Raw genomic sequence first — 12106 nt, forward strand, 5'->3', positions numbered from 1 at the left:
AACTCTTGTATTTAGGTCAATAATGCACTTTGAGTTAATTTTTGTACATGGTGTGAGGTAGGGGTCCAGCTCTATTCTTTTGCATGTGGATATCAGTTGTCCTGACACCATTTATTGAAGATACTATTTGCTGGTCAAATGATCATAGATATATGGGTTTTATCTGAACTCTCAATTCTATTCCACTAGTCTACTGTATTACTTTTAAAATAATTATTGTTGTTGTTTTTCCTTAAGAGTAAATGGCAAGACAGGAAGTGGGTTCAGAGAGAAGATTACTCTTTTAGGAGATTTGACTGTAGTGAAAAGGAGAAAGAGCATAGCCTTGCATATCTCACATGCCACATGCAACACCAGATTATTTGCATATAATATTGTACTTAATGCTCATAATCCTTCACGATTATCTCCATTACATAAATGTGAAAACTAAAATACAACATTAATTAATACTCTTGCCCATGATATACTCTGCTGATAGCTACAAGTGCATCGCAGATCTGTTTGATTCTATACTCCATCTTTTTTTCACCCTATTGTTTTGTGTCCAGTTTTGCACATGAGTTTGAAGTGCCTTTCAACCTACAGAGATACCCAGTTGGCATTCAAAAATATAGCCCTGAAGCTCAGAAAAGGTTTGGAGTTAGAGATGAAAGTTTAAGAATAATTGGCACATGAGGTGGATGGACCTAGAGTCTGTCATACAGAGTGAAGTAAGTCAGAAAGAGAAAGACAAATACCATATGCTAACACATATATATGGAATTTAAGGAAAAAAAATGTCATGAAGAACCTAGGGGTAAGACAGGAATAAAGACACAGACCTACTAGAGAATGGACTTGAGGATATGGGGAGGGGGAAGGGTAAGCTGTGACAAAGTGAGAGAGAGGCATGAACATATATACACTACCAAACGTAAGCTAGATAGCTAGTGGGAAACACACGCATAGCACAGGGAGATCAGCTCGGTGCTTTGTGACCGCCTGGAGGGGTGGGATAGGGAGGGTGGGAGGGAGGGAGACGCAAGAGGGAAGAGATATGGGAACATATGTATATGTATAACTGATTCACTTTGTTATAAAGCAGAAACTAACACACCATTGTAAAGCAATTATACTACAATAAAGATGTTAAAATAAAAAAAGAATAATTGGCACACAAGAGTAGCTGAAGCCATGGAAGTAGAAGGGATCACCTATAAAGAATATGAGACCTAAGTCTAGACCTTAGTGGAATCTCAGGGCACATTCAAGGGTTAGACAGAGAAGGAGAAGAAGAGGAGGTTGTATCTACTTCATGAGACTACAATCCAGTGAGGGCAAGTACCAAGTCCATCTTGTCCATCTCTATACCTCCAGTGCCTAACAAGGGTGCTACATAATGGATGCTCAGTAAATATCTGTTGAATGAATAACTGTTTGGTAGTGAAGTTAAAGGAGAAAAATGTTTCCAGAAGAAGACTATTCAAGAATAGTAAATGCTTTTGAAAAGTCTATGGAAGATAAGGTAACCACTTTGATTAGGCAACGAGAGAGTCAACAGTGATCCAACAAAAAGAACACTAAGTGGAGTAACTGAGTCCAACTAGTCCAACCAGTGGTTTAAGAATCGAATGGGAGGTAAGGATGAAAAAAGAGCAATTGCAGACTACTCTTTCAAGAAGTTTGACATAGGGGAATAAGAGAAGTAAGCCAGTAGCTAGAGGGCTAGCAAGTTACACAAGTGTTTGTATTTCTAGATGAGAGACATTTCAGCTTATCTGTAAATATAGATATTAGATTAACACCCTAGTTTATAAGAAGCTCTGAATTTATTTGTAGTATTTTAAATAAGTAATTCATATACACAAGAGAATTATTCCAGGAAGGGAGAAATTTATTATACTTCTGAAAAAGAATTTCCAAATATTTAGCCTACGTACAATGGCAGTTTATACTAACCTAAAGGAAGTACTGAAGAGGATAACAATAAAATAAAAACCCTATCAAGAAAACAGAAATGACTGGGTCAAAACAATGCTAGAAAAAGAAACTGAAACAAATTTTGGTACTAACATAATCTGTTTCATTCCCAGTGTAAAGATCTCATTCAAGAGGAAAAGATACCTGGAGGCTTGAGAATGCTATCTTATCTACTCTACAAAAAAATATTTTACCTTTCATATTTGTGCAAATGCTTTAAATGTTTTACTTTAGATTTTGTTTATTAACGTGGTTTTAAAAATTATATATTTAACATATAAATCTGGTATGGTCAGCCTTTAACTATTTGGTTTTTATAAATTATTATTTAGATATTTTAAGATTAGGCCTGGGTAAACTATAAAAGGTAAGAAAACGTGAATGCTATTAGACCAAAAGGTAAGATACAAAGTAAAATAGAAATTACTAGGCAGGGTAGATTTCCAACCTGTCAGAATTAACAAGGCAAAAAGATGTAATGAGCGGGCACAGAGCAGGTTCAAACAAACAGAATGACCTATGCACTCAAAGTTTTAATGGAAGTCCACAAAGAAATTAAACTTCTTGCCTCTAGGAAGAACTGGAAATTTTCTGTGCTATTTGGAACTTCAGGGTGATTTGTAAGTGTGCTTTTTTTAATATATATTTTGCTTTGCTTGGTGTAACTATTTTGAGCTTGTACATTTCCAAAGGTATTTTATTTAAGGTATTTTGGCCTCTCTGAATCAGCAGCACCTTGCACGTGGCCAAATGGTACTCAGGTGGTGGTGATGATGATGTTATGGGTCTTCACAGTCCTAGAAATAACTCAATTCTAGTATTGCTACAGAAACAACATATTACAAGAGTGAAGTACTACAAGAAAAACTCTATCCCCAAAATATCAGTAGCATAATAAATACTAAGTTTCTGATCTAATATGCTAGGAGTCCTTACTAAGCAATAATGAGTACTTACTTGAATTAGGGGGCCAGGACTCCCGGTATTCACTACCTGCTTGAGTTCTGGGTGACTTGCCCCGAACCTGGGGAGCCACACAAAAATCACGAGAGTTATAATTAATGGGAGAATTCAACCAAGAAACTTAAATCCTAAAAGTGTACCTAAAATATATACTTTTCTACCACATCTTTTTCCACAGTATATAAAATTGGACATGTTTATTCTAACAATAAAAATGTACATTTATAAAAAGCTTTTTAGTTTCCAATGTTTTCCCCATATATTTCCCATATATAATGCCAAGTTCATTCGGGGGGAAGAGGACAGAGAATAGGCAGTAAAGGGACACCTGTGGGTCAAGAACCACAGTTCCTTAGACAGTTACACAGTTGCCAAGAGCAAGAGTTACCCGTGAATTCCCTCCCTGGACTGTCATACCATGATGAACACTCAGCTCCCCAGAGAGGAAAACCAAAGAGAAAAGCAACTGTATATCTTAGCACTGCCTTCATCTACATTAAAATTGATAAGACCAAGCTTCTTTGGGGGAATAAGAGAAACACCACCGAAAGAGGGTTACCCTTCTGTCCTGTTTCCTCTGGGTCTCCATGGCGTGCAGGCGCTCCATGAGGCTGGAGATGCCCTGCTCCAAGCTGTCGATGGTGTGGTGCTGAGGGTCGTGGCCACTGAAGCTGTTGCGCAGGCTGCGGAGGGCATCTCGAACAAGTTGCAGGTCACTGCTCTGTGGGCAAAAATGTGGTGCTGCTGGCACGGCACGCTGCCATGTTATTAACCACATCCCAACTGCTGGGCTTAAGAAGATACAGGTGAGAGGTTTCCAGAAGAGATCTTTTATTTTTGAGGGAGGAGGTGTAAACTGTAGAAAATTTTCCTCCACAGATACAAGCCCACTGTTTGTCCACTAATTCTTAATTTTGGATAGCAAGTGCCTCACAACTTTACACACCCAACAGATGCAAGAATTGGGGAATGGGGATATGAAAGGCCTACTCCACTGGCAATAGCTAGGCTACTCTTCTGGTTTTGGCTGGAAGTGGCAAGTCTGTACTCAAATCCTAAGCACCTACCCCTCTGTGAGTGACTGAAGCAGCTCCTTTTCCTGCCACTGGAAGGAGAAAACCATTGCTTTGAGGGTTGTGACTGCTGCAGTGGGTCACCTATAGCGGCAAGAAGAAATGATGCTTCTATAATGGAGAATTCCAAAGTAAGATGTCCCACCTTATTTTTCCTCTTTACACTGGTCACCTCCTGACACAGTGCAGAGATTTTTTTCCCTTTTGTTCACTGCTATATCACCAATACTTGACACTCAGAAGGCACCGCTGAATGCAGAGTGAACAAAATGAAAACCTCGCCTGGAGGCCCCAACCTAGCCACTGCCTGGCCCCTGGAGGGCCTGAGAATGCTGCTCCAGCATCTCCTGCCTTTGCTTCAGTAATAGAAAAAAAAAAGAACAATGACTAGTATTTTTTGAGCCTAACTCTGTGCCAGGTGGATCTACCAGATCCAGATAAGATCTGGATCTACCAGATCCAGATCCAGATAAGATATCTTATCTTATGTTATCTTATGTACACTTCATGATGTCAGAGAAGGCCACAGTCGTTTTCCAGATGAACGTTATTTCTGAGGTTCAAAAGTGAAGCAAATGAAGGTACACAATGGTAAGAAAGTAATAAAGCTGGAATTTGAAACCAGACTTTCTTATCCCAGAACCCGCACTTGTAAGTGCCTCGCCAAATCGCCTCCTGACAAACTGACCTGTGGTGTTGGTTCAGCCCTGAGTCGATAACAGAATCTCCCTCTTTGCCCTTGTAAACATGGGAGGGAGACCCCGAGTAGTAGGTTACCTCCTCTGCCTCTCTTTTCATACAGTGAGCCAGAAGGACGTCTTTGTGTTCCAGATCCACCTGCAAATCAGACACTCCATCAGAAAAGGACTTGTTCAGGTCAGAGGGGCAGGAAAGTCCGTGGCGGAACGTGTCCCCACCTGCTGGTAACTGGCCTCAGAGAGTTTCCGAAGTGCTTCCTCCAACTTGGCCTGGTACTGCTTCAGGAGGCGGTCCTTCTGCCCCAGTTCTTTCTGCAACAGAGACACAGCCTTCAGATGCACGGCAAAGCCAAGGACGTCCAACGCTTCACCTGCTGTGATGCAGTTTCCACCTGAGGAAAGCAGAGCCTCAGAGGGAACAGCCCTTTCCTCAAGCTGCACGGGAAGACGTTATATACCATGGGAGCCTCACATGGAGCAAAGGATTCTGGGAAAGGGAAGGAGGATGGGAACTACCATTAGCAGGAGGACCACTGCATGCCATCCATGCTAGCTAGAGGTAAAGGTTAAGACTGAAGTGAAGTTTCCAGACTCCTAGTTCTGTGTTCTTGCTCCTAGCCATGCTATCTACCTTCAGGGTTAGTGGATCAAAGGAACTCAGAAAAGGATTTCCTTGCAGAAAGCAAGAATGAGAACAGAGTACTTAAGTGCTGTTTGAACAACAGCAACAACAGGCTGTTCACCAAAGGTCAGATGGAAATAATTTCCAAACTGATATACATTCTTACTTTATATTCTCCCAAGAGCCGATTCCTCTCGTCTAGCTTCCTCTGCAGATCCACCTGCAAGAAGAATAAGAAAGCATTCTATGGTGTGGAAGTATTGTCTGCCAATCCAGTAGGAAACCAGCTACTTAGTAACTGGAGTTGATGTTGGCAGTTACAGCATACAGCACAGAGAGGGCATGACTATGGTAAAAAAAAACACACAGCCGCTCTCCACATCTTCAGTGAGATAATCAGACTATAGAACCACAATGCAGCCTTGGTGTCTCAGTGCCCTCAAAGTTGAAGGGCTCGAGGCCAGTGTGGCAATGGGCTTTCACCTAGGAACAGAGAGGAGTCTGATGGGGAATAGATCTAAATGGACTTTATACTGTATCCTACTTTGCTACCTGGGGCTCAGTGAAGTCCAAGTTCACTCTTTCAACTCACGTTCTGGTTGTGCAGCTCATCTTTGTCCATATTTGCCCTCAGTAGTTCTTGTTTGAGCTGAAGGACAGATGTGTCCTGCTGAGTCAGCCTCTGCTGCAAGGCATCCTGGGGAGAAAGCACACTCACTACTGTGGTCCCAACTCATCAATCGGCCAGTTATCACTAAACTGGGAGACAAAAAGGGTACAGGGTCTTGCCACAAGGAGATGAGCAGAAATTTTTCAGTTCCCTTCCAGGACACTAGAATCTAAAGGAAAATCATGTCCATTGTCCTACCAAGCTGATGGAAACCTGATTTTTTCCTCCATCCATTACTTGCCCCTACTTTCCACTGCATTGCTGACAGCATGATGGCCTAGAGGAAGAATAAGTGGTCTTTGGGATCAGACAGACCTAGTCTCAAATTACACATCTACCACTTGCTTACGTGACAGTGACCTTGGACAATGCACTCTCCCTCCTACCTCCCTGGCTTTCTTCTCTGTATCTTGGCCCTATAAATACTCAATCTAGATGAGCTCTTTTGCCCTAGAGGGCTGGGCCCTATCACTGTCTGACACCCTTTTCATATAGGAGCCCTGGAATCACTGCCACCCTGCCTTCTACAGCCCTGCTGCTGCCCTGCTTCCACTGCCTTCCAGTGCTTAGTGTGGACCAGGACTGGGGTTCTATTTCCATGTTCAGAAATGTTCTTAGACTGATGCTTCCTCTTCCCAGTGTCATAGGATCCTACAAGCTTTAGGCTATCTTTCTCTTAGCTTGGACCATCTTGGTTTCCACCAGGCCTCAGACAAGGTGGGTTGTACATACTTATTTAAAAGGATCAGCTATGACACAATCCTCCAACCGTGGTGACTTCAAATGGAACTAATGGGCTGGAGCTGCATCACAGGGGATTTGCCCTGATTTTTCTCTCTTTACAGACTGCAGAGAAACGGTGTAGGCTCTGGAAAATGTGGGAGCCCACTCTTAAATATGCTGTCTTGCCATGACAGTACATGGCAAGATGGTCTAAGATGCCCTTGGCACCAGTGGTGCAGAGGAATGTTTCCCAAAGTGTGCTCCATGGGATGTTAATAAGTGTTACATGAGGGGAAAAGCACTTCTGTGGTTAATAGTCTAACTTTGTTTAGGCCAAACTCTTTAGGACAGACCTTCTCTGGTCCTTTAATATGCTATTATTCATTGTGACTCTTCAAGCCTGTAGAGCGCTGCTTCTTATTTGAGCATGAAACATGCTGTTTTCTGGAGTATCTCAAAGGACTAAGGCTACAGAATATACTCTGGAAAACGATGCTGAGTTATACCCTAGTCTAGCCCATGAATGGGAGTATCGGGAAGAGGAGAGGGAAAAGCAGCAGCTTGAGAACATCTTTTTCCACTTCCAGGTATTCATTCAGCACATATACGCCTACTTGGGTGAAATAACATATAAGCAAGATTATTAGCTAGATCACTGTTTGTATTGGCAAAAGACTGGAAATAACCCAGAAGACTATCAGTAGGAACTGATTAAATGAATTATCCGATATACACATACTGGAATACTAAGGTCTTTATGCACTGAAATAGAATGATCTCTAAGATACATTGCTAAGTGAAAAAAGCAACGTGTCAAACTGTATTTATAATATGTAATTATTTGGGGAAAAATCACATACATACATATTTGGTGCTAACTGATAAGTTGCCTCCAGGAAAGAGAACTAGGTGACTGGGAGGACAGGGTCGGAAGGCCGACTTCTCAAGGATTATCCTTTTGTACCCTTTTAACTTCAAGCCATTTGAATGTTAACTATTCAAAACCTAAGTAAATTACAATTTCTAAGAGTATATTCTTCTTAGAACTGAAGAAAACTGACAAAAAACTGTAACTGAAGAAAACTGTAATAACTGATTGTTTTCACACATAGAAACAATCAAGGTGGCAGAGGGAAGTGGCAGCACCATGAGTCACAACCACCAGAAATAAGCCTCAGCAAAAGAGGTATATTCCTCCACCTGTCTCACTTCCCATCCACAAAGCCCTCTCTTTACTAGTAGCACGGAGCCTGTGAAAGGCCCCATCAGATGTACACAAGAAAAGACTATAGGACCCAGCTAGCCCCCAAGTACCCACTCTTATCCACAGACTGCTTTACTTTGTAAAGAGTTTATTTAAAGAGTTATATGTCTTTTTTTTTTACCTTTATCCCCTGTAAGTTTCTGCCTTCTTGTTTATACTTCAGCAGCTCCTTCTGCAAACCAAATATAGTTAGATCAGATGGTAGCATCTGGGTTGCTTCAGAAGCATTACCTCATTCCGTCAGTAAGAACACAAAACTCAGATAACCATTCCAAGAAAAATCAACCTTCCACCGAGGCAGAAGGCAGCTCTGCCTTCTAGTAAACAGTAAAGGCTGACCCACAGAAACAAACAGGACCCATTCCATTCTTCCCTGTGGCACCCAGGCTCAGCTGTCCAGTCGTCCAGGCTCAACTGCCCATGCTCTTTCTTGCCAAGAAATAAGATACCATACATTCCCATAGGCTCTCACTCTTACATTTAGCAATCCTCGCCAACAGGGAAACTTAATCATAACAATCTAAATCCCTCTCACTGAAATATATGATCATATCTTAATATGGCTACCCCCAATTTCATGAAATAATTATCTTCATTTTTAATGTTCAGAAAGGATTAGAGTGCTTCTGTTCTCGAAGAGTGTATTGTTCTTTATGGACCAAACAAAAACACATTTAGCCCAATAATAAAATACTTAGTTAACCCTCCCTTACAACAGATTATGATTGTTACTAGGACAGAGATTATAGGAGAGGAACACCCACAACTCAGACTGTACTCTCTTCTTTTCCTATTGCACCCCATCAAGAGTTTGGAATTAACATATCTAAAATGGGGATTCTTGACCTGGACTCCACAGATGGGCCCCAAAGTTACTCCAATCAAAATTCAAGTCAGTGAGTGAGTGTGTGCGCTTTCATGCAAATTTCTGGGGAGAGGGTTAATGGCTGTAGTCATATACTTATGGCCTCAAAAAAGCTAAGACCCACTGAACTAAAAGAATTTTGGAAAGTGTTCATTAAAAAACACCATACTAGGGGTCTTCCCTAGTGGCACAGTGGTTAAGAATCCACCTGCCAATGCAGGGGAAACGGGTTCGAGCCGTGATCCGGGAAGGTCCCACATTCCACGGAGCAACTAAGCCCGTGTGCCTCAACTACTGAGCCTGCGCTCTAGAGCCCGCAAGGCACAACTACTGAGCCCACACTCCACAACTACTGAAGCCCGCACGCCTAGAGCCCGTGCTCCTCAACAAGAGAAGCCACCGCAATGAGAAGTCCACGCACCGCAACGAAGAGTAGCCCCCGCTCGCCACAACTAGAGAAAGCCCACGCGCAGCAATGAAGAACCAACACAGCCAAAATATTAAAAATAATTAATTAATTAATTAATTTTAAAAAAGTTCTCATCGCAAAAAAAAAATCTGTAACTATGTATGGTAACAGATGTTAACTAGGCTTATTGTGATTATTTCACAATATATACATATGCTGTATACCTGAAACTAATATAATGTTATGTCAATTATTTAAAAAACGACCATATTGATATTAGATCCACTGTTTATTTTAATTAAAAAGATAAACAATATGAAACATTTCAAATATACAGAAAGGTATAAGCAATAATGACATAGATACCTATTACTAACCACTGAGATTAAAAAGGTATCACCTTTTTGCTATATTTAGGACATATCTCTCTCTCTCAATTAAAGACATAATACAGATACAGCCAAAGTCTTGAGTCTGAATCCTTCCCTGCTCCCCATTACTGTCGTGAAGTTGGTGTGTAATAGTCCCGTAAATTTTTTTCAAAGGGCAAAATGTACATTCCCTGACATACCTTTAGGTCCTGATTCTCCTCCATACTCTGATCCAGACGACTTTGGATTATAATCTGAATGTAAGGCAAAAAGAGATGGTTATGTACCTATGCTGTAAAATTCAGAGGGCAGTCATTCAACAACTATTTATTGAGCAGTTACTAGATGCTAGCCCTGTACAGTGGCTGCAAAGAACAGGAAACAGTCCCTGCCCTCCAGTGATGCATATGGCAGGGGTGGTGCGAGTAGATGAATGTGGATAAAGTTTAGAATGAATATGTGTGTGTTGTGTGCAGGGGCTGGGCAAGTGGAAAGAGAAATGACAAGAGATGAGGCTCGAGAGGAAAACGGAGCAGGATGATGAAGGGCAATGGGGAACTGATGAAAAGTTTTAGGCAAAGGGATGACAAAATAAAATCTGCTTTGAAGTCAAATTATTCTTGCTGTCTTATGGAAAATGAATTAGAGGACAGGACAGGAATCAGGAAAAACAGTTAGAAGGCCACCAAAATACTGGATGGAGGCCTGAAATTAAAGTAGTAGCTGTGAGGATGGAGAAAACTGGATGAAGATATTTAAAAAGTATACTGAAAAACTTGGTGGCTAACTGGATATAGAGGGAAGGGCCGCAAAGGATTCTAGGACGAGATTCAGATTTGTTTGGGGTATTTGGGTAGATGGATAGTGATAAAGAACAGAAACCTAAAAGACAAGTAGTTTTGGGGATGGGGAGAGAAGGAAGAGAAAGGTATTTAATTTAGGACTCATTGAAATTGAAATGCTTATGGGGCATATAGTGGAGATAATCAACAGGCAGGTGCATGTTACATTTATAAATGTAGAACTCCATGGAGAGAGCTAGGCTAGAAATAAATATTTGAGAGGCAACATATGAGACAGGTGGGAAGCAAGTGAAGCCATGGCAGCAGGTATTACCCAGGTGAATGGACAAGATAGAAGAGGGCCCAGAGTGGAACCCTGAGGAGCAGCAACATTTAAGGCACAGGCAGAAAAAGAGAAGCTTCAAAGGGGATGTGAACTAAGAATGCCACCTGCCAAGTCAATAAAGACAGCCATCAAGCCACCGCAGGACAACGGCCTGGGCGGTGAGCCCTGAGAGAATTCAGGGTGGACACAAAGAATGCCCGCATCTAGCAGTCAACTGCTGCAACCACCTCTGAGGAGACTCAGGATGAGAAAGCACAGGATCCTGGCCCCAGATAGCTGAGGTGCACATCAAAGGAACGACTTCAGTGAGCCCAGACTCTTGCATCTTCCCATACATAGAAAAGCACGAAATTCCTTGAAATACCTGGTTTTCTTTTATTAAGAGTAATCTTTTGATGTTCTGACTACCTGTTTTTGTTGCAAAAACTCCTATATATCCTGGCTTCCCCCCTTCCTTTTCGGAGCAGTCTCTCAGTTATCTGAGATGCTGTGTCCTGGGCTTAAGTCCTCAGTTTTGTCCTTAAGTCCTCACCGAATGACACATAAGCCTTGACTTTTAGGTTGTGCATTTTAGGGACCTGAATGTAGACTCCACAAGGAGAGGGCCTGAGGTCTGATCTGTCCTTCAGGTGTCTCTGGCTCTTTGAAACAGTGTCTGGGACATAGTCAGCACACAATAAATATTTGTGGGAGAAAGGAAGTAGTAGTCAAACATATATGAGGAAAACCAGAATAGTGGAAGTCAGGGAAGAGAGCATTTTAAGAGGGCACAGATGAGTGTCCAACGCTAAAACTAAATCAAACACTCAAAGCAGATTATTCAGTGTCCAGTCACAAAAGAAGGAGCTCACCAATTGTTCCTCGGGATTGACTCCTGGTTCACAGAGGGCCAAGGGCCTCTCCTGTTCATCTTCGGGTAAGGATCCACTGAGCAGTAAGGCCTGGACAACCACAAAGGCAGAAAGAAACTTAACTCCCATCAGATGATGGAGTCTAGAGTTGGCCTTGGTAAGCTCATCCCAAAATGAAACTACAACTGGGCTTCCTCTAGAAATATCCCTGGTAACTGTGGACCCTTAGATACCTCCAACTGCTCATCCTGAATCTGTCTGGAGTGCTTTTGTCCGGCCGGTGCTCCAGGCCTCTTTCACCTCTCTGGATACACCTGAATCCTCTGCTCCAAGGCTCCTTGGCCCCAGAAAAAAATTCTAAAAATAAACTTTCCTTTCAAAAGTGACATTTCAAACCAGAGCTGTTTAAACTGAATTTTACCAGCTGGAAAGTGAACTAGAAACAGTGTAGAATTATCCTGGCATAGAAAAGTTTATTATAAGGAATTATTTGGAATACATTTAGAG

General features: G+C 41.8%; 1 protein-coding gene across 4 annotated transcripts in view; it reads right to left on the bottom strand.

Annotated features, from left to right (window-relative positions):
• Positions 1-12106, bottom strand: part of DIXDC1 (DIX domain containing 1) — a 69970-nt gene that overhangs the window by 11593 nt on the left and 46271 nt on the right. For 3 of the 4 annotated variants that reach the window (XM_082844214.1, XM_082844215.1, XM_082844213.1), the window contains 10 exons: positions 11600-11689; positions 9821-9874; positions 8097-8147; positions 5911-6015; positions 5485-5538; positions 4916-5008; positions 4776-4835; positions 3993-4082; positions 3485-3646; positions 2920-2986 (listed from right to left, as the gene is read on the bottom strand). In XM_082844214.1, the coding sequence (XP_082700340.1) occupies positions 2920-2986; positions 3485-3646; positions 3993-4082; positions 4776-4835; positions 4916-5008; positions 5485-5538; positions 5911-6015; positions 8097-8147; positions 9821-9874; positions 11600-11689 (826 nt within the window). Of the gene's footprint in view, positions 1-2919; positions 2987-3484; positions 3653-3992; positions 4083-4775; positions 4836-4915; positions 5009-5484; positions 5539-5910; positions 6016-8096; positions 8148-9820; positions 9875-11599; positions 11690-12106 lie in introns of all 4 variants that reach the window. The other variant, XM_082844212.1, reaches the window with a different exon arrangement.

Source organism: Leucopleurus acutus, assembly GCF_964270905.1.
Source record: "Leucopleurus acutus genome assembly, chromosome: 8".
NCBI lineage: Eukaryota > Metazoa > Chordata > Mammalia > Artiodactyla > Delphinidae > Leucopleurus > Leucopleurus acutus.